Raw genomic sequence first — 19,724 nt, 5'->3', positions numbered from 1 at the left:
ACACAGAACCCTGACGCACCTACCCGTCGTCTTGTACTCTTTAGAAGTTAACTAGCCTTATATTGTTCCTAGGGGAATGACTGGTCTCAAAGACAGAAGTTCAGAAGAGTATATTGGGGACTTCACTAAAGTAAAGACTAGTAAACTGGCACAGGAGTACAAGCAGATACAGGACAATGACCTGTAGGAATCAGGGCAGAGAGAATGTTCTGATGGGACAGCAATTGATCTGATTCTCCCTATTCTAATTCTTTGGTTTTCATTTCCCAGATAATTAGTTCATCTACATACCACTTCTATAACCCCCATATGCACATACACACACACACAAAGCAGAGTGGGCCTTGCTTTATGCAACATGTGTTCTGTACTGTAGAGAAAATGCTAGGGTCAGATCACATTAACATTGTCATTACAGAGCATGGCTTCCATCGGTTTGGTAAATGCGCACCACCACAGCAAGTGCACTGAACAGGGGACTTTCTGACACATTCGTTAATCTGTAAACACTTGAATGCAACAGGAGAGCTGCCATTTAGAGGAACCCTGAGAGTATTTTGGCAATGCAAACAGTCACCCCTAACTAACTGTTCTGTAAATGTGGATTTGGGGTTGCCCAAAAGGGACGCAGCCATTATAGGGCACATCATGAGGGTGCAGTGTTAAAATCTAGGGCACAGGCCCTGGGGACAGAGAACCCTAAGTTCTCTAAAAGTGAGGTTTTTGTTTGGAAGCCTGTGCAGCCACAGACAGACACACCTGAGACTTGGTCCAAGTACTTTTCCTCCAAGGAGCCCTCCTCCCTGTTCTCATTTCTCCTCCCAACAGGCAGTTTTACATCTGATTTATAGTAAAGGCCAAGTAGCTCAATTAAGGTCACAGGCAGAGCTGAAACCAGAAATCAAGTCTCCCCCTCCCTTCCCCACCAGCTCCCTGCTGCCCACTGTGACCCAGACTCCATCACACTAGCCTTTCCAAGACCCAACAGTCCCCTCAAGGCTCCCAGGAACCCTGCCACACCTGGGAAGCATCTGACCTCTGGCTATCCAAAGCAGCAGCCAGGCCTAGGAAAGGTTCAGCTTCCTTGCCACCTGTCTTCATTTCCCTCCTGCCCACCCCAGCCTCCACCCCCAACTCAGCTTCAAGGAGGAACCAGCAGCCCCAATCTGTCCCAATCTCCAGGACCAACCCTTTCCAACAGCCCCCACTCCCTAAGAAAACCCTGCACTAAAGCAAGGTTGAGGAGTTAAGGCTGAACAGAACCTCGAGAGCTGGTGGAGGTCCTGACTCAAAAGGAGATCATGTCACTTTATGGACCTGTCCCCAAAAGTGCCCCAGGCAAGAGCATTCCCCACACATGAACACTCTTCCTCAGTGCTTCCCTGACCCAATGCACCAACTCAGTGTGGGTCTGGGTCAGAATCTGAGCATCACAGGGACCCTCACAGGAGAGACTAAGCTAGGCAAGGCTGGAGCTGATGGGGTGGCAGCCACTTGGGCAGGTGAGGCTCAGAAGTTGAGGCTGAGCAGGGCCTCAGAGAGCTGGTTGATGTCCCGGCAGTACGGCTCCCGCTGCAGGATGAAGTCCACCTTGTGATCCTGGCCCCAAAACACCTCCAGCAACTGGCGCCGGAGCCTCTCTGTCTCCCGGGTCTTCCGAATGCCACCACTGCCTTTTTCCTCCTCTTCTCTCCCCTGCTGCTGATTACCTTGTTCTGCGAAGCTCTTGGAAGGATGCTGAGTCTTAGAAGATCCCTGTGCCCTGGAAAGAAGCAGAAAGAAGAGCTCATGTGCGTCCTGGAGAGAAGTCAGAGCTCAGTGCACCTCCCAACTCCACTGCTGTTAAAGGCCCTGTCTATTCCTGGCTCTGAAGTTCCCCACGCTGACCACTGAGCGGCAGTATCAACCCACTTCTGAAGGGGAGAAAGAAAGTTCCTTTGAAACCAAGAAGGTGAACCCTGCCACTATTATAATCTAGATCTAGTATAATAATTTAATCTGGTACTTAATGGTCCAGCAGAGGGTGTGCTGAATACAAGTGGCTATAAGTAAAAGCAACCATGTTCCAAATAATTCCTGCAAACACTGACTAGGGGAAACAGGAAGCAGGAGCTTCCCTCCTAGCCTATAGGGTCTGTGTCAGGATTTCCAGGAAAGCAGTTAGGACCAAGGCCAAGGCGACCTAAACCACTACAGAATTAAGCTGACTCAAATTGTAGTCACACTTCCCCCAAGTCTCCAGGCCTGCAAAGTCCCTGCAGAGGGGGCTAGGGCTGGGAGCTGCCTAGGAGAGTCTGGGGCATTACCTGACAGGCTTCTTCAGGAACTCATCCAGCATGGGGCCGTTTCGCCCCAAAGGGTCGTCAGGGACCATGAAGAGGTTTCCCACGAAGGTGAAGGGCAGCAGGCTAGACAGAGACAGAAACTGTAATGGTCACAGAGGAGCCCCTGCTCACTTTCCAGACAGCTGAGACCAACTCCACCAGAAGCTGTCAGCTACAGTCCTTTAAGACAGAGTCAAGACCCTTCCCAGTCCTCACCCGGTGGCAAAGCAGAACTGGTTTTAGAGAAAGGTCTGAGTCCGAGCCCTTTTCTCAGGGGATGCCCCCTCACCGCTCTCTGATGATTGCCATCCACTTCTCAGACTCCTCCGCCAGATCCCGGAACTGGTCGTTAGAAACAATGATCCCGTCGGTCTCCTCAGCCAGCTTCACCATGAACCTGTCTCGAAAACCACGGCAGCATTCTGGGATTCTCCAAAGCCTCAACCCCAAAGAATGCTGACTCCCATGACCCACTTCTGGTGATGGACATCTGTCCCTCACTGCTCCACTCCCCCTCACCTTGACCCAGCCACCAGGGGACTGACTGGATTCAGGTACCATGGGTTACAGAGGAAAAAAAAATGAATCCAAACATGGAATCCCAAAAGCATCCCCTCCACTTACCACAAACCTTCACCCAATACTTTGTGTTTCATCAATAGGACAATAAGATCTAGCCCTGGGCTGTTTTCTTCCACCCTACAATCAGTCACAAATCCATCATGTTTTTCCTCTGAAATGACTTCCATTCCATCCCCTTCCTGTCCAGTCCCACCATTACCACCTTAGCAGTTCAGACAATGAAGTGAGATACTAATGGCCCCCTGCCATTTACTGCCATCCAGTCTCTCCTGCCCTCCCCCAAAAGAATATGTTCTTTGGCTACATAAATCTCTTCCATACTTGCCCTTTACCAAATAAAGTGCACATGCCCAAGCCCGGCAGCTAAACCCCTGTAGAACCCAGATTCAGCCACCTTTATGGCCTTCTCTCCTGTATTCCCAAAGGTACTGAACTCATGCCAAAATGATCAGGTTACATCCTGTTCTTCAAACATGCCGATTTCCATGTTTCTCAAACTATTTCCTCCATCTGGAAGGTGATCCAAACCTCACTGATGAACAGAATCACCAGGATATATTTAAAAAAAAAAAAAAGATGCCTGGGCCCCACTAGAGTAATCCTGATTCCATAGAACCAGGAGGATACTCATGAAGACATGGGTGGAGATCTTTGGGGGTATATACCCAGTAGAGGGATTGCTGGGTCATATGATAATTCTACTCTTAATTTTTTTTTTTTGAGATCTTTTTAAACAGGTTTAGAAACCAAGAGATCCAGCCCATTCCTTCTCTATAGCATAAAACACAAAAATCTCTCCCTTCCCACAAAACCCTAGCCAGAAGCAGGCTCCCTTTCTTCCAGGTTCCTGAAGTGTTTGACTTAGTTTCTTTTGTCTCTTCAAAACCAAATTCCCAGCATCCCCACCTCCTTCTGCAGGCCACACACCTAGCACTAAGTGGGCAGTCAGTATTTGAAGACAGTGTGGTATAGAGGGGACTAGTGGTCAGAATTAGGTGTGACATGTCTGGTTCTGAGTTTCTGGTGGGATAAACAAATTAAGATGACATACAATTGTATATGGTATCATGTAATATAATATATATTTTCAGGCTAAGCATATTTACCATTATCATGTGGCTCAGCAGTATTCACCCAGTAGCCCTATGCTATGCACTACCGTTAGTCAATGTAACGAGGCAGAATGCCAAATTCATATTGTGCCGTCAGCCTACCGGCACCTATATAACTATGCAAACACATGCCTTTAAAATTCATAACTGCCTGACCTGTGGTGGTGCAGTGGATAAAGTGTCAACCTGGAAACGCTGAGGTTGCCGGTTCAAAACCCTGGGCTTGCCTGGTCAAGGCACATATGGGAGTTGATGCTTCCTGCTCCTCCCCCCTTCTCTCTCTCCCCTCTCTATAATGAATAAATAAAATCTTAAAAAAAAAAATTTCATAACTGCCTGACCAGGTGGTAGCACAATGGATAGAGCGTCAGACTGAGACGTGGAGGACCCAGGTTTGAAACCCTGAGGTCGCCAGCTTGAGCGTGGGCTCATCCGGCTTGTGCACAAGCTCACCAGCTTGAGTGCGGGGTCGCAAACTTGAGCGTGGGATCATAGACATGACCCCATGGTCGCTGGCTTGAGCCCAAATGGCGCTGGCTTGAGCCCAAATGGCGCTGGCTTGAAGCCCAAGGTTGTTGGCTTGAGGCCAAGGTCACTGTCTTGAGCAAGGGGTCACTCACTCTGCTGCAGCCCTCTCCCCACGTCAAGGCACATGTGAGAAAGCAATCAATGAACTAAGGAGACTAAGAAGCCGCAACAAAGAATTGATGCTTCTCATCTCTCTCTTCCTGTCTGTCTGTTTCTATCTGTCCCTTTCTCTGTCTCTGTCACACAAAAAAATAAAGAAAATTCATAACAACTGACTCGACCTTCCATTTCAGTTCTGTGTCAATGCTGGTATGGAAAAGAAGGTTCTGTATCTTAGATAATCTGAATTCTAGATATACAGTAGTATTGGGAGACAGTGAACTGCTTTTTCGTAGAATACCATTCACTTGTTAGGGAGAAAAAGTTAAGTACTTGCAAAAATAAAATATATAATCAAGGTTGAAAACTAGTTTTTTATTTAAATCTGAAAATCCTGTAGAATAAAAAACTTTAGTTGTGCCTGACCAGTTTTGGCGCAGTGGATTAAGCATCGATCTGGAACACTGAGGCCCCAGGTTTGAAACCCTGATGTTGCTGACTTGAGCGCAGGGTCACCAGCTTGAGCGCAGGATCATCAACATGACCCCAAAGTCGCTGGCCTGAAGCCCAAGGTCGCTGGCCTGAGCAAGGGGTCACTGGCTTGGCCTGAGCCCCCCTTCCCCATCAAGGTACATACGAGAAACAATCAATGAACAAATGAAGTGAAGCAACTACAAGTTGATGCTTCTCACTCTCCCTCCTCCCCTTTCCTCTCAAAAATCAGTGTTTAAAAAAAAAAAAACTTTAGTTGTAAACATTTTTAATTGGTTAATTAGCTTTCAAAACCTGCCACATCACATGTGTACACCAAGGATGGAATGTGTCCTGCTTTTCATTTAAATAATCTGCTTTTCATTTAAAAAATCTTCTCATTTTTTCCTTGCCACTTAGTAGCCTTTGCCAAGAGTGTTAACCACTCTTACCCTCTGCTCCATTTCTGTACGAGATTAAGACCCTCTGCCATACCTGACTGGGTTCATGAACAGCTAAGGATTGTATTCTAGCCTAGCACCTTGAGTGAGAATTGCACATGACTTACCTTGACAGACACAAGGAGCATGAATGAATGGAAAAGGACCCTGAGACAGGTTAATTCACAAAGAGACTGGTCCAGAGTCAATGGGTAGTGCAATTTGGGTTCCAAGCCAGATCATCAAATTCTAGGTCCTGTGATCTATTATGCCATATTTTATTTGTTTTGTTATTAGGCATGGGTTGAGTTTTTTCATTTGACTTATTATTTTGAACATTTATTCTGGTTTTTCCAGAATGTTGAGGAGAATTTTATCTACATGTTCGGAAACTTAGGTTGTAAAAAGGAGTATGTCAGCTATTCATGTCATCAGCTTTCCTATCTTTCCATCAAACCAATATTTTCTAGACAGTAAGGGACTATATAAATAGAAAGCATTATTTAATTTGATGAATGAAAAATGAATGATGAATGGGCAAACACTATTGTCTACTGTCCACTTCACCTCTCCCGTGGGGTAGGTTTACCTGCCAGTCTTATAGGCACAGGGTGGCATAACTGACCTTTTGCCCAATACCCAGACTTAGAAACAGTGCAAAGGGTCAGGAGCTTCTGGTTCTCTCTCAGTCTCCCACTGGGCTTCTTGAATATCAAGTCTGGGTCCCGGAGAAAGGCAAGTACCTGTCATCATAGGAGGAGATCCTCTTGCCATCCATGACTCGGGAGGGAGTGAGGGAGAGTAGACTGAGGGAGTACAGCTTTTGCAGAAAGTGACCCTCTAAAAACAGAGGAGCACATGAGGTTATCCTCAAGGTAGAAGCAGGGGTCTATCTCAGGATGCAAAAGATCAGACCCAACTCACCTCTGACCTTGGCATCCTTACTGAAGCGCCACTGAGGCACAAAAACAGTTATGTCCCGGTGGCCACGGTCCCAGAAGTACTGTACAGCAATGGCAATGCCCCGGCTGGAGAAGTAGTGCTGAAGGCCATGCCTGCAGTGGGAGGGGTCAGCACTCTGGGGTCCCAGAGGAGGGCCTGGCCGCCCGGATGGAGTGCTCACCCAACCCTCAGCACATGTTCCCAAGCTGAACAAAACTGCCCATTGCATCCCCCTCCCCAGGACCCTCAGCCCCCACCTAGTACTCACACCATGGCCACGTTGCTGCCATCAATGACAATATGGCGCAGGTCTGGCTGGCCGGGTACATTGGCAAGGCACAGGGTAAAAGGGTCCTGTAGGGCCTCCTGGAAACGCTGTGTGCCAGTCACCAAGTTGCCCCCCCGGGAGCCTCGTTTCCACGGAGACCCTCGGCCTCGAGCCACAGCCTGCTGTTTGTCTCCCCTGTCTCCTCTGTCTCCACAATGCCAAGGGGGTTCAGGCGCAGGTGGCGGGCTAGGCACTCTGGGAGGTGAAGCTTCTCCATTGTGGAGGCGCTGGAGGAGAGAGGCTCCCCGAAGCTGAGCTGCCCTCTGACAGGGGCCCTGGGCACCAGGAGGCTCACCCTGGATTAAGAACCTTCCCCTTTCCTCAGGTCCCCCTCCCTTCCCCAGGGCCTTCCCCTTTGGGTGCCCTTCCTGCCCTGCCTCTCCTCCACCTAACTGTGACCTGAAGGCCACTTCTTTCTCCCAGGCCTCTTCCCCAGGCAGCTCCTTCCATCCCAAATCCATCTCCCTGGGACCACCCTGCTTCCCTCCCTCCTTCTCCATAGCATGTCTCTCACCCCTTGACTCTTGCCACCCTATAGGTCCAGTGTCCAGGGACCCCCTGTCTTCACCCAGGGGAGCTCTGACTCCCTGATGCTGAGCACCCAGCAGGCCTGGGTTGCCCCTCTCCCAGGAGGGAAGCACTTGAGGCCCCTGCCCCCTGGATGCCTCTTGCACCAGGCTCAGCAGTTCCTCTTGGACAGCGAGGGGCAGCTGCAGCAGGGCCTCTCTGTGGGCATCCCCCGGGGGCTGCAGCAGAGCAGAGAAGTCTCTCAGCACTCCAGCACACTGAGAGGCTCCAGGAGACGGCCCTGGTCGCAAGTCCCAGCTCAGCCGCTCCACCAGCTCTTCCACTCGGCTCTGAGCCATGACGAAGGCCTCGGTCAGGCCACTGACCATCAGTGAGCCGGGCGCCCCAGGAACCAGGTGAGCTGATGTGCTCCAGGCCAGGCAATCAAGGAAGAAACCCTGGGCCCCCAGGAAGATGCAGTGCAGTTTGGGTGGGTAGTGGATTTCATCCTGCAACTCCGGGCTGCAGAGACCCTTCAGGTACTCCTGGGGGGGAAAAGGGAAAGCTAGGGAAAAAGGAAACTGCTGGAATTGTAAGTGGCCCAGCAGCTCCTTCAGGCTCACTTCTTTCTCCTGAGCTCTAGGATGCCAGGACAAAGCAATGGAACCCCACAGATCCTGACAAAGGTGGGGTTTAAAAGGGATCGAGAATCTCACTTCCTTCCCTTTCCAGCTGACAGTGGTGGCTAATATTTCCATTTAGAACTTGAATGACTTTAAGACACAATTTCAATTAATTGGTTATAAAATTGTCTCTATAAATGTTTATGTGTGTATGTGTATGATATATTTCTATAATAATGACCATCATTACTAACTTTTACTGACCTCATGATTTACCTCTTCACAGTAAGCCAATGAGGTTGATACTACATTTTATAGATAAGAAAACTGAGACTCAGGTCACAGTTCTGGTAGGTGGTACAGCTACACTGGCCTCCCCACAGTGAATTCCTTGATGAGGCCTGCTTGCCCAGCAGAATTTTCTCTACTCTCCCAAAAAGCACACACTGATTTGAACTGAATTACTTGTCCCCAAGCCCTGGCAGAAGTTAGGTCATCAGAGCAGAAATGAAACCAAAACTCTGTAAACAAATACAAAGTTGGGAAGTCTCTCACAGCTCTGACCACTGAAGTGCCAGTGCCAGTAGTAGTACATATCCTTTCCAGCCCCTTCTCTCCCCTACCTCTGAGTGGGGGAGGGAGTCATTGTTCCCGGAAGGGTCAGGGAGGGGCGTTCACCTTGGCTCTGCTGACATTCTCCTTTGGGCCCTCCAGCTGCAGCCAGATGTGAGGGTTCTCTGGACAGTCCTTCGGGAGGACGCTCATCCCCACGCGAAAGATGCGCTCCACGTGGGGTTGTTGCTCCCACACCTTCTTCTCAGCCTCCGCAGACACAGCAAAGCGGTCAGGGGATGGGGAGCCAGCCCCCCAGGTAGGCATGGCTGCTTGGTCGCCCAGGCCTGGAAGTAGGAAAATCAGCTCAGAGCCTCGCCATACCCACAACCCAAATCTTGGTCTCCCGGGCTACATCCGCTACCAACAGGTCGCACCTAGTTAAAAATCTGGTAAACAACCCAGGAGATCTCGGGCCATCTTGAGAGTAGGAAGAAAACGTCAGGTTAAAGGGGCCTGGGCCCTCTCTGCAAAGAGGACGTCATGGATAAACAAGGCTGTCTCTCTGGGATGGGCGGCTGGCCTTTGTAAAAGGATGACCACAGCCCTGAGCAGGAAGGGAGAGGAGGGGAGGGCCCTCCAGCTGGGTCTGGGGCCAAAAAAAGTGGACGGGTGACGAAAGAGTCCCTCTCGTCGAGGGGACTGTACAATCACCGCGTCGAAAACGTCCTGTATAAAATAGATTCTCACCAGGGTTTGAACTGAGCTGTCCTCTGGAGTCTTTCGGCTGCCATTTCCAGGTTCTAGCCACTCTCGCCCCTCCCCCTCCCTCCGCCGTGGGCTGCCACCCCCTAGGTCGCGCCACGCGCCCCACCCGGGGCCCAGGGGCCGGACCGAGCCCCGCCCACAGCCTCCTGCGCCGCCGCCCCCGGCCACGCTCTGCACTGCGGCCTCCGATTCCCGGGCTCGGGCGCCCCTACCCGCCTCAGCCACCCGCTGCGTCCTCTCCTCCCGGTGCCTCTAGGTGCCCGTCGGCCCGACTCCGCCAGCGCCCCCCGGCCCCGGCCCGGGGGAGAAAGGCGAGGGGCTCGAATCTGGGCGGGCCTTCCCGATTTCTCACCCAACAGGGACCTCTCTTCACATCTCGAACTGTTTTTTTGGGTCACTTCCTGGCCGTGGGCGGGGTCAGCCGAGCCCCTCCCGGGACTGGGCCTGCACAGCGCCCCGGCGCGCGCCCGCGCCCGCACCCGCGCCTCCGGGCTCCTCCCAGCTCCTGACCCCGCCCACAAGATTGGCCCCGCCCACTCGCCCGCAGTTCTCTCGGCTTCCAGATACTCGTTCCAGATTCCTGAGTTCTTGCTTGTTCTCCGTAGTGTTCAGAAAGAGGAACCACTCTGAGGTTCGTACTTTAGGAGAGCCTTAAAGGAACTAATCCACTCCCTTCGGATGAAGTAATTGGAAAGTCAAAGAGGAAAAGTGACTGGCCTAGTGTCACAAGATGCTGACACTTGGCCCAAGCACTTTCCTCCCAAAACAATTGTGAGAAAAAGACAAGGGCTTTCCTTTCTAACAGTGGACAGATGCCACTTATAGTGCTGTGGACCTGTGAGGGATTTTGAAGAGGGGAGGAATGAGGAGGAGGAAGGGTCTCTAGGAGCTGTCTCTTGCACAGATGCACACTCACACACAACCATGTTCTCTATAGCCCCAGTTCCACCCTGCAGCTCTCTCTCAAGGGGCTGTCCCGGGGTTCTGACTGTTGCCCTCCTATCTGGTGGCTTCATCTCTCGTCTCCCTCCCAGAGCTCAACTTCTGTCATTTTGTGCCCTGCCAAGGAGGAGGGAACTGCAATGACAGCAGGAGTGAGAGGCAGGACAAATTTGTGGGGCGCAGCAAGATATGGAGAGGGAGATGCTGAGACCAGGTGACAGTGAGACGCAGAGAGAAGGCTGAGGAGCAGGGTGAGGGTTGTTGAGAGTCTGAGGAAGAGTGGAAACTGAAAGGAGCAGAAAAGAGGACAAGAAGACAGGAGGACTTGTGGGTCAGAGCCTCTCAGCCATGTTGGGATCAAAGCGACACTGGCTACCAGGTCTCGCACCCAACGCTGGCCTGACCTTGTCCCTGATGCTTCTGTCTCTGGGGACCGGGTGGGCTCAAGAGGGGGCAGAACCTGTCCTCCTTGAGGGTGAGTGCCTGGTGGTCTGTGAGCCCGGCAGAGCTGCTGCAGGGGGCCCTGGGGGAGCAGCTCTGGGAGAAGCGCCCCCTGGAAGAGTGGCGTTTGCTGCAGTCCGAAGCCACCACCATGAGCCAGCAGGGGAGATCGGCAACGGCACCAGTGGTGCCATCTACTTTGACCAGGTAACCCCCACCCTGCAAGGACCTAGAATCAGTCCGAGCCCACTCTGTTAAGGAAAGAGCCCCTGCTGTGGCCAGTTGTCCCTCAACCCCACTGTCTGTCTCCCTTCCCTTCACTCCTACCCACACCCCTCCTTGCCCCTTTCTCATGATTTCTCTTTTTGAATCTGTGCATTGCTCCTGTTGCAGGTACTTGCCACCCCTTATTTTCCCTACTTATACCCCATCTCCCAACCCAGTATTTTCCCTGAGCCCCAGGTGTCCCCAGCCCAATCAGCAGGATCTGCTTCCCCCAGGTTTTAGTGAACGAGGGAGGTGGCTTTGATCGGGCCTCAGGCTCCTTCGTGGCCCCTGTCCGGGGTGTCTACAGCTTCCGATTCCACGTGGTGAAGGTGTACAACCGCCAAACTGTCCAGGTGATCTGAGCACTGGGCCCTGTTTTTGTCCCCCTTTGGGTGTGGGGAGGAATAAGCAGAGCCCAGGTGATTCCTGAGCAGACTCTCCGTTGGCCTGTTTCCTGGGAGTCCAAGAACAAGGGAGGAAAGGGCCTGTCTAGAGGAATGTGGAGGACCTGCGGAGTCCAATATTGGCCACCCCGGGAGAGTACCAAGCCCCAGGTCCCCAAATTCCAGAGTGTGCCTCTGGGGCTGGGGGAAGAGGGGCAGCCCTCAGAAAAACGGGGTCCTAGGGCACTCTGGGGAGATACTCTGACTGGGCTCTGTTCTCAGGTGAGCCTGATGCTGAACACATGGCCTGTCATCTCAGCCTTTGCCAATGACCCTGACGTGACCCGAGAGGCAGCCACCAGCTCTGTGTTACTGCCCCTGGACCCCGGGGACCGGGTGTCTCTGCGCCTGCGTCGGGGGAACCTGCTGGGGGGCTGGAAATATTCAAGCTTCTCTGGCTTCCTCATCTTCCCACTTTGAGGGTTCAAACCTTTCAAGGATAGGAATCTAGCTCTTGCCCTATGCCTCTTCTGCCCTACAAGCAACATCTTTGGGGCAGCAGAAAGACTCCCTCTGGCTGCCTGTATTTCACCTTCTTGCATGAGACCCTGTGTCAACCACCCAAGGTGATGAGTAGAGCTATGGTGCCTCGGACCTTGCCCTTCTTAACACCCCTTCCCAAACGCCCTCAGAGCCTCTCACTGCATCTCTATGTCTGTAGCCCTGTGATCGCAGCAGGATTTGGCAGGTAAAGAGTCCCGCAACACTTTGCAGACTTTGCTCCTCCTTCCCTCACCCCACCCCCAGTTTCTAGCTCGGTGCCACTTGGAAACAGGTGGCACAGGTGAGCCTGACAGGCCCCCACAAGGGCCCAGATGGACCAGCCTCAGCACACCCTGCAGGCTCCTTCCCGTGAGGAGTGCCAGCATCACCGATCTCTGCCAACACAGTCAGGAGCTGCGCCAGCACCATATGGACTAGGGCGGGAGGCTCAGCCACCAGTAGAAAGGTGGGGAGGGCCACTGAGCAGGCCAGAGCCTATGGCTGGTAGGGCAGGAAGTGGACATGTGACCAGCCTGAACAAGGTACACATTTTTCATGTACACTGGGCAGCCAGCAGGCAGTGAATCTGGGTGTTCATCTGACTGGGTCCCAAATGGACTCTGGCCCTTACCTCCCCACCCGAGACATGGGATATGTATGCTTGTTTGCTCTGGCTGAGAGCAGGTATACAGGGCTTCCTAGGGCAGTAGGTGGAGGTAGAAGGTCACATGTGGGCAAGTGCACATCCCAGGCATGGAACACATCAGTGACCATAGCCACCCTCTAAAAGTGCTCCGCCTTTGTAGTCTGAACTTGAACCACTCCATGCTCTGACCACCACCTGCTTCCTCCCAGCTCTATCAGTTACCCTCACTGAACCAATTCTAGACTATCCCACAACCTCTCTTCTTTCTCCTGAACTGTGCTGTCTTATCCTCCTTCATATTTTTCCTATTACCTTGAAATCAATGATTCATCCCTTCAAGCACTATCCTGCCAGTATTATAACCTCTTACCTTGCTGTCCCATTGGCCCAGCATGCATGATTCTATCAATAAAGTAACTAGAGACTGATGGTTGATGAGACACTACAGGAGACAGAAGATGCTGTTTCAGTTTTTGGTCAGGGATTACAGGATACAAGTGGTATGTTGTAGAGAAAATAAATGTGAAACTATGTTAGAGTTATGTTTTGAAGGATTTAGTAATACTTGAGTTGAATAGGAAATACCAATGTATATTTGTGGTTTTTGAAAGAAATAATTTTTTCAAACTGTATCACTAAAATAGCATAGAAACATTAGAAAAAAATCTGATATGCATTCTTAGCACCTGGATCTTTGCCTCAAATATTATTAACCTTTAAAAGGATTCAGATTTCCTTGAAGCATAACTCATGTCTTAAATAACTCTAGACCTGGAACATGTTGATGACAATAAGCAAGGACTTTCCTTTTAATGGCTATGGTAGAGCTGAGAAGGAAAGGAATCCCTTTTAAAAGGTTCCCACCTGATATTCTGTGACAATTTAATAATCAAAAAGAAAATAATATAGTTAATTAGAACAAGGTGAATTTTTAAAATTTATGACTAGTGATATTCCAAAAGGAAAAGTCACTAAGAAGCATGCAAAAAGGTAGTTAATACACTGAGTGAAGAAGAATAAATATAATAAGATATTTTTAGTTAATTTTGATAAGTAGAAGAGTATAAACATAGTAAGTATTTTAACTATTTATAAAGTGCATTTATTTTTCTTTATCTGTATAAGCAGGGAGGGGTAGAAATAGAGAGCTGTGAGTAATTCCAGGGAAAGGTTGGAACTGTACCAAGAATGCAAGAGACTGATCAGCACCATCTGGTCATATATTACAACTAGGAAGAAAAAAAGCCCAACAGTGTGTTACAAGATGATGAATTAGTCGAGAATCCAAAAGATAACTGTTCAAACTTGATTCTTCATCTCTTGGAAAAGGGAGCCTCTATATTACCCTACTAATTATAATGATATTACAGTAACAGTAAAACCCAAAATAATATGGCTTAAACAAGGTAGAAGATTATTTCTGTCTCAGGTAGAAGAATCTGCAAATGAAGTCCAGGGATGGATGGCAGTTCTTTTGGGTTCCTGAATCCAATTCCAATGTGTGTGTGTGCTGGGGGGAGAGGAGGTTTGCTTCACATAAAACACCAAGCAATTCTCAAATACCAGCAGGATATCCAAGAACTTGACTCAATTCAACACAATTCTGACACTTCTGACCTGGATTTTGCATCAGATTCCACAGGTTAAGGCAATGGTTCTCAAACTTTTAGTACTCGGGGTACATTTAAAATCCTACAAATAATTGTAGGCATGCTATATACAAGTTTCTGAGAAATATGTTATAATAAGTCAAATATTAAAGAAAAAATATAAAGTCCAATGTGCTTTTATGGTAAACAAAATAATCTACTGGCTGTATAAATTTGTCGTATTTATTCTGACATTAAAAAACATTTTTATGTTACATTTTTTGAGTTATGCTTTTTAGAATTTGTAAAAGAGAGGGTAAAAATTAAAAAATGACAAAAAAGTTATCTTTTATATATATAGATACATTCTTAGTACGATTTAGTAAATTCAGCAGGTCCCAGAGTGAATGTGTTTTTTCATTCTTGTGTTTATGAGAAACATGTGCTTCATGTGTTCTAGCGATTTCTTCAATGTTTGGGCATATATTTGAAAGGCAAACTCTCGTTTCCTCATCAATACATTGAAGAATTCCTCTCTTTTTACTCTTAATTGTATTGAGGGTAGAAAATCCTAATCACATAAATAAGATGTTGAAAATTGTAGTAAAATGTTCAAAGCTTTTTTAGATATTGCTACATATTCTTCTTTTATAGAAATCCAAAAGGCTTCAAAAGACATTCCCTATGTTTAATCATCAATCCAAAACCCCACCATACATATCATCTTAACTTTACACCAAACAAAGGGTAGAAGAAACTTGCCTCCAGCTTAACAGCATTTTGCAACCTAATCAAGCAAGTGAGGTGGGGGGTTGGGCAGACTGTCAGTTTACAGCCAATTCCCCACACCTCTGTCCCCCAAAACTCTAAGCTCCAAAATTCCTGTTGGTTTTTTGGCCCCCAAAAAGCACATATTTCTCTGGAATACCATAGGGCACCCCTGGAAATCTTCTAGGGTGCACCAGTGTGCCCTGGCGCACACTTTGAGAACCACTGGGTTAGGGATTCAGTCCTACACACTCCCCCACACCTCCCTTCATGTCAGACTCCAGACAAAAGCCCAGGTTGTTAATTGTACTTCTGACTGATAGGGTTGCAGGTGGGGGCCATGACTCCTTCCTCCCTTAAGTGGACAAAGGGACATTGACAAACTAGATGCTCCAGATCACCTTCCCCACAGGCATCCGGGTGACTAACCCGGGTGTGGAAGATCCCCTAGCTTATTTACAGTTAATCTTACATAAATCACTGAAAGACACATTTTTCCTTAATGACCACAAGCCCCCACCCTCAAATCCCCTATTTAACCCTACCTGTTAGAGAACCGGGGCTGCTCTCCCTTCGAGACAGCACGGCAGGTTTCCTTTCAATAAAGCCTGTTACCCTGGTCTCTCGGACTCCGATTGATTCTATCACTGACCAACTGCCTGCAGATTAGTGGTTCTAATATTCCCTCCCTGACAACTCAGTTCAGACACCATTCTCCTGAGAGTAGTGAGGGGTGTTAGGCAACTCAGGCAGAGGCCAAGTTACTAAAACTTGGAGTGGCCCCACTGGTTTTGTGGCTACTGTCCGGGCCTCTAGGTCCACTGCTCGGTTTCCTCAGGCTACCTTTGAGTCTCCTTTTTGGTGTCCTTTACAGTGAATGATTGCTATGGCTGAGGGGAGTTTGATAGCTTCCAGTAAGGCTGATTTCTTCTTTATTTTTGATATCCTTCCCAGCCGAGGTTAGTAGCCCTTTCTTTATAAATGATACTATGTACGTGTGCCATAGCAAAAGCATACCTACTGTCCGTATAAATGGAAACTGCTTTTCCTTTTCCCCATCTGAGGGCTTGGATAAGGGCTATTAGTTCTGCCTTTTGTGCTGACATTCCCTGACTCAGTGCCCGGGACCAGATAACCAGATCTAGGGTTACTACCACAGCCCCCGCATACCTGATGCCGTCCTATATGTAGCTGCTCCCATCTGTGTACAGTACTTCATTGGCATCAGGCAGCTCAGAGTCCTGTAAGTCGGGTCGTGCAGTCTGTATGATGTTGATTACCTCCATGCAGTCATGTAACGGGGTGTTCAGGTCGTCATCTGGGAGTAGGCTTGAGGGGTTGATGGCAGTTGTTTTCTGAAACCTTATCCTGGGCTGATCTAGGAGTAAAGCTTGGAACTGGGTTACTTGGGTATTAGATACGTATCTCTCTGGAGTTCCCCTTAGGAGCACTTCTACTGCATGTGGTGCTGTTAGAGTTAACTCTTGACCTAATGTGAGCTTGTCAGCTTCTTTAACTGGGATTGCGGTTGCTGCTATGGCCCTTAGGCAGGCAGGCCATCCTGCTGCTACGGGGTCCAGTCATTTGGACAGATATGCAACCGGTCATTTCCATGGTCCCAAAGGCTGCATCAAAACCCCTTTTGCGATTCCCTGAGCCTCATGAATGAATAGCTGGAAGGTAAGGCAAGAGCGGGGCCGATGCTAAAGCCCTCTTAAGGTTTTCAAAGGCTTTTTGCTCTGTCTCAGTCCAGTGTAGAGGTTGTGACCCGCTCATGCAGGCACAGAGAGGCTCTGCTAGTTTGGCAAAACCTAGAATCCATAGTCTACGATATCCTACAGCCCCAAGGAATTCTCTTACATGCTGTTTAGTTGTTGGAGTGGGGACCCAGAGTATGGCCTCAATGCGTTCATAGGACAGAGTTCTTTGTCCTTCTTTGATCCTGTAGCCTAAATAAGTAACCTCTAGAGTGCAGAGTTGAGCCATTTTAGCTGACACTTGGTATCCTAATACTTGTGGCTAGGACTGTGATGGTGAACCTTTTTATAAAAACTCCCCACTTTTGCAGTGCTGGTCAACCTGGTCCCTCCCCCCCACTAGTGGACATTCCAGCTTTCATGTTGGGCCAGTTGTGAGGCCTTTGGTTGCTCCGCTTTCGCCCAGCCCACCATGAAAGCTGGACCTGGACCGCCCACTAGTGGGTGGGAAGGACCAGGTTGACCAGCACTGCAAAAGTGGGCAGTTTTTATAAAAAGGTTCGCCATCATGGGGCTAAAAGATCTCGAGTGGCCTCAAGGAAGTGCTCCTGCATAGATGCCGCCAACAGTAGGTCATCTACGTACTGGAGTAGGGTACAGTCTTGGTGTTCCTGCTGGAAGGCTACTAGGTCAGCACTCAGGGCTTCATCAAAGTAGTAGGTGAGTTTTTGAAGCCTTGAGGCAGTCTAGTCCATGTTAGTTGGCCAGAGAATTCTCCTGCCGGGTCTATCCACTCAAAGGCAAAAACAGGTTGGCTTTTAGGCGCTAGTGGGATGCTGAAGAAGGCATCTTTTTTTTTTTTTTTTTTTTTTTTCCTGAAGAAGGCATCTTTTTTTTTTTTTTTTTTTCATTTTTCTGAAGCTGGAAACGGGGAGAGACAGTCAGACAGACTCCCGCATGCGCCCGACCGGGATCCACCCGGCACGCCCACCATGGGGCGACGCTCTGCCCACCAGGGGGCGATGCTCTGCCCATCCTGGGCGTCACCATATTGCGACCAGAGCCACTCCAGCGCCTGGGGCAGAGGCCACAGAGCCATCCCCAGCGCCCGGGCCATCCTTGCTCCAATGGAGCCTCGGCTGCGGGAGGGGAAGAGAGAGACAGAGAGGAAAGCGCGGCGGAGGGGTGGAGAAGCAAATGGGCGCCTCTCCTGTGTGCCCTGGCCGCGAATCGAACCCGGGTCCTCCGCACGCTAGGCCGACGCTCCACCGCTGAGCCAACCGGCCAGGGCCTGAAGAAGGCATCTTTAAGTTCTAAGACTGTACAGACCCAGTGCTCAGGGTACAGGAGGCTAAGCAATGTGTACGGTTTAGGGACTGTAGGGTGTATGGTTTCTACCCGTTCATTAACTTCCCGAAGGTCCTGTACCAGTCGGTAATCCTTTGTTCCGGGCTTTAGGACTGGTAATAAGGGAGTATTCTATGGGGATTGGCAGGGCACCAAGATTCCTGCTCCCCAGAGATGCCGTATATGGATTGCTATTCCCTCCTTAGCTTCCCGACTTGTTGGGTATTGTCTTACTGCTACTAGAATCGCAGTGGATAGCAATTGTATGACCACAGGCGGCTGGTGGGCTAGTCCGGGAGGGTTGGTTTCAGCTCATACTTCTGGAAAACTCTCCTGAAGCTGTTGGAGTAGCTACGGGCTGTGGGCTTCTTCTGGTTCAGCTGATTACTGTAAAAAGTATTCTTCGGAAAGGGGGCAGGTTAGGAGTAGCTGTAACCCAGCCTCTGGAGTTCTCTTATTGGCTCCTATAGTTAAGGTGGTATTTTCTCCCTTAAAGGAGATTATGGCTTGGTATTTTTGTAATAAGTCCCGCCCTATCAGGGGATACAGGCATTCTGGTTTGACCAAGAATGAATGGGTGACCGTTCCTTGCCCTTGACTGTCTGCTGTGTGGTCCAGGGGTAGTAGGCAGTTTTTCCAGTGGCCCCTTATATTGAAGTTTTATGTGTAGTAATGGGCCCTAGAGGCTTGGTTAAAACTGAATGTGGGCCCTGGCCAGTTGGCTCAGTGGTAGAGCGTCAGCCTGGCGTGCAGAAGTCCCAGATTCGATTCCCAGCCAGGGCACATAGGAGAAGCGCCCATCTGCTTCTCTACCCCTCCCCCTCTCCTTCCTCTCTGTCTTTCTCTTCCCCTCCTGCAGCGAGGCTCCATTGGAGAAAAGATGGCCCAGGCGCTGGGGATGGCTCCTTGGCCTCTGCCCCAGGCGCTGGAGTGGCTCTGGTCAAGACAGAGCAACGCCCCGGAGGGGCAGAGCATTGCCCCCTGGTGGGCAGAGCTTCGCCCCTGGTGGGCGTGCCGGGTGGATCCCGGTCGGGCGCATGCAGGAGTCTTTCTGACTGTCTCTCCCTGTTTCCAGCTTCAGAAAAATACAAAAAACAAAAACAAAAACAAAAAAAACTGAATGTGTTGCCTGATCAGGCGGTGGCGCAGTGGATAGAGCGTCGGACTGGAATGCGGAGAACCCAGGATCGAGACCCCAAGGTCGCCAGCTTGAGCGCAGGCTCATCTGGCTTGAGCAAAAAGCTCACCAGCTTGGACCCAAGGTCGCTGGCTCAAGCAAGGGGTTGCTTGGTCTGCTGTAGCCCCACGGTCAAGGCATATATGAGAAAGCAATCAATGAACAACTAAGGTGTCACAACAAAAAACTGATGATTGATGCTTCTCATCTCTCTCCGTTCCTGTCTGTCTGTCCTTATCTATCCCCCTCTCTGACTCTCTCTCTGTCCCTGTAAAAAATTTTTTTAAAAAAACTGAATGTGTTGCTCCAGTGTCTATTAAAAAGTCCACAGTTTTTCCCATTTCTGCTGTTACCACAGGCTCCCAGGGGTTCAATGCAAAGGAGCCTTGGCCCCATCAGTCCTCAAGGTTCAGAACCTTAGAACTTGTCTTAGCTGCTTGTAGTTGGGGACATCTATTTTTCCAGTGCCCCTCCTCCCTGCAATATGCGCACTGATTCTTTCCTAGTTGAGTCCTAGTCCTCCTCGAATTTCTTTATCTCGCTCCCTTAAGGGTCCCCTCTCCTTAAAAGAGTTTGTCTCTTGGAGTGCTGCTATAACTACTTTAGCTATCCTTTCATCCTGTTTTACCTCAACTGGCTTTCTATTAT

At 49.6% G+C, this 19,724-nt stretch overlaps 2 protein-coding genes across 6 annotated transcripts; one reads left to right on the top strand and one right to left on the bottom strand.

Moving 5' to 3' along the window:
- Positions 1-333: 333 nt before the first annotated feature.
- KHNYN (KH and NYN domain containing) lies at positions 334-9,759 on the bottom strand. 5 transcript variants are annotated; one of them, XM_066344038.1, is made up of 9 exons: positions 9,629-9,759; positions 8,635-8,855; positions 6,767-7,878; positions 6,481-6,611; positions 6,300-6,396; positions 3,834-3,926; positions 2,614-2,721; positions 2,307-2,408; positions 334-1,762 (listed from the first exon to the last, which is right to left on the bottom strand). In XM_066344038.1, the coding sequence occupies exons 2-9, from the start codon at positions 8,833-8,835 to the stop codon at positions 1,510-1,512; spliced, it is 2,097 nt and encodes a 698-aa protein (XP_066200135.1). In that variant the 5' UTR covers positions 8,836-8,855; positions 9,629-9,759; the 3' UTR covers positions 334-1,509. The 5 variants fall into 5 exon arrangements, with proteins under 5 accessions (XP_066200135.1, XP_066200136.1, XP_066200137.1 ...); XM_066344039.1 differs by lacking the exon at positions 9,629-9,759 and adding an exon at positions 9,489-9,621; XM_066344040.1 differs by lacking the exon at positions 9,629-9,759 and adding an exon at positions 9,259-9,408.
- Positions 9,760-9,813: 54 nt separating this feature from the next.
- CBLN3 (cerebellin 3 precursor) lies at positions 9,814-14,306 on the top strand. The gene is made up of 3 exons (XM_066344046.1): positions 9,814-10,866; positions 11,160-11,279; positions 11,592-14,306. The coding sequence occupies exons 1-3, from the start codon at positions 10,567-10,569 to the stop codon at positions 11,787-11,789; spliced, it is 618 nt and encodes a 205-aa protein (XP_066200143.1). The 5' UTR covers positions 9,814-10,566; the 3' UTR covers positions 11,790-14,306.
- The last annotated feature ends 5,418 nt before the right edge of the window (positions 14,307-19,724 follow it).

This window comes from Saccopteryx leptura, chromosome 6 (assembly GCF_036850995.1).
Source record: "Saccopteryx leptura isolate mSacLep1 chromosome 6, mSacLep1_pri_phased_curated, whole genome shotgun sequence".
In the NCBI taxonomy this organism is placed as follows: domain Eukaryota; kingdom Metazoa; phylum Chordata; class Mammalia; order Chiroptera; family Emballonuridae; genus Saccopteryx; species Saccopteryx leptura.
The sequence above is the reverse complement of the archived record's forward strand: the minus strand, read 5'-3'. Positions and strand labels throughout refer to the sequence as shown.

Excerpts from the sequence above, each read along its gene's own strand:
- KHNYN (XM_066344038.1), bottom strand. The coding sequence starts at position 8,835 with ATGCCTACCTGGGGGGCTGGCTCCCCATCCCCTGACCGCTTTGCTGTG. Across the intron at positions 6,612-6,766 it reads GGCAGCAACGTGGCCATGGT|GCATGGCCTTCAGCACTACT; the intron begins GTGAGTACTAGG and ends CTCCCACTGCAG. Across the intron at positions 1,763-2,306 it reads TTCCTGAAGAAGCCTGTCAG|GGCACAGGGATCTTCTAAGA; the intron begins GTAATGCCCCAG and ends GCTTCTTTCCAG.
- CBLN3 (XM_066344046.1), top strand. The coding sequence starts at position 10,567 with ATGTTGGGATCAAAGCGACACTGGCTACCAGGTCTCGCACCCAACGCT. Across the intron at positions 10,867-11,159 it reads GTGCCATCTACTTTGACCAG|GTTTTAGTGAACGAGGGAGG; the intron begins GTAACCCCCACC and ends TGCTTCCCCCAG. Across the intron at positions 11,280-11,591 it reads ACAACCGCCAAACTGTCCAG|GTGAGCCTGATGCTGAACAC; the intron begins GTGATCTGAGCA and ends CTCTGTTCTCAG.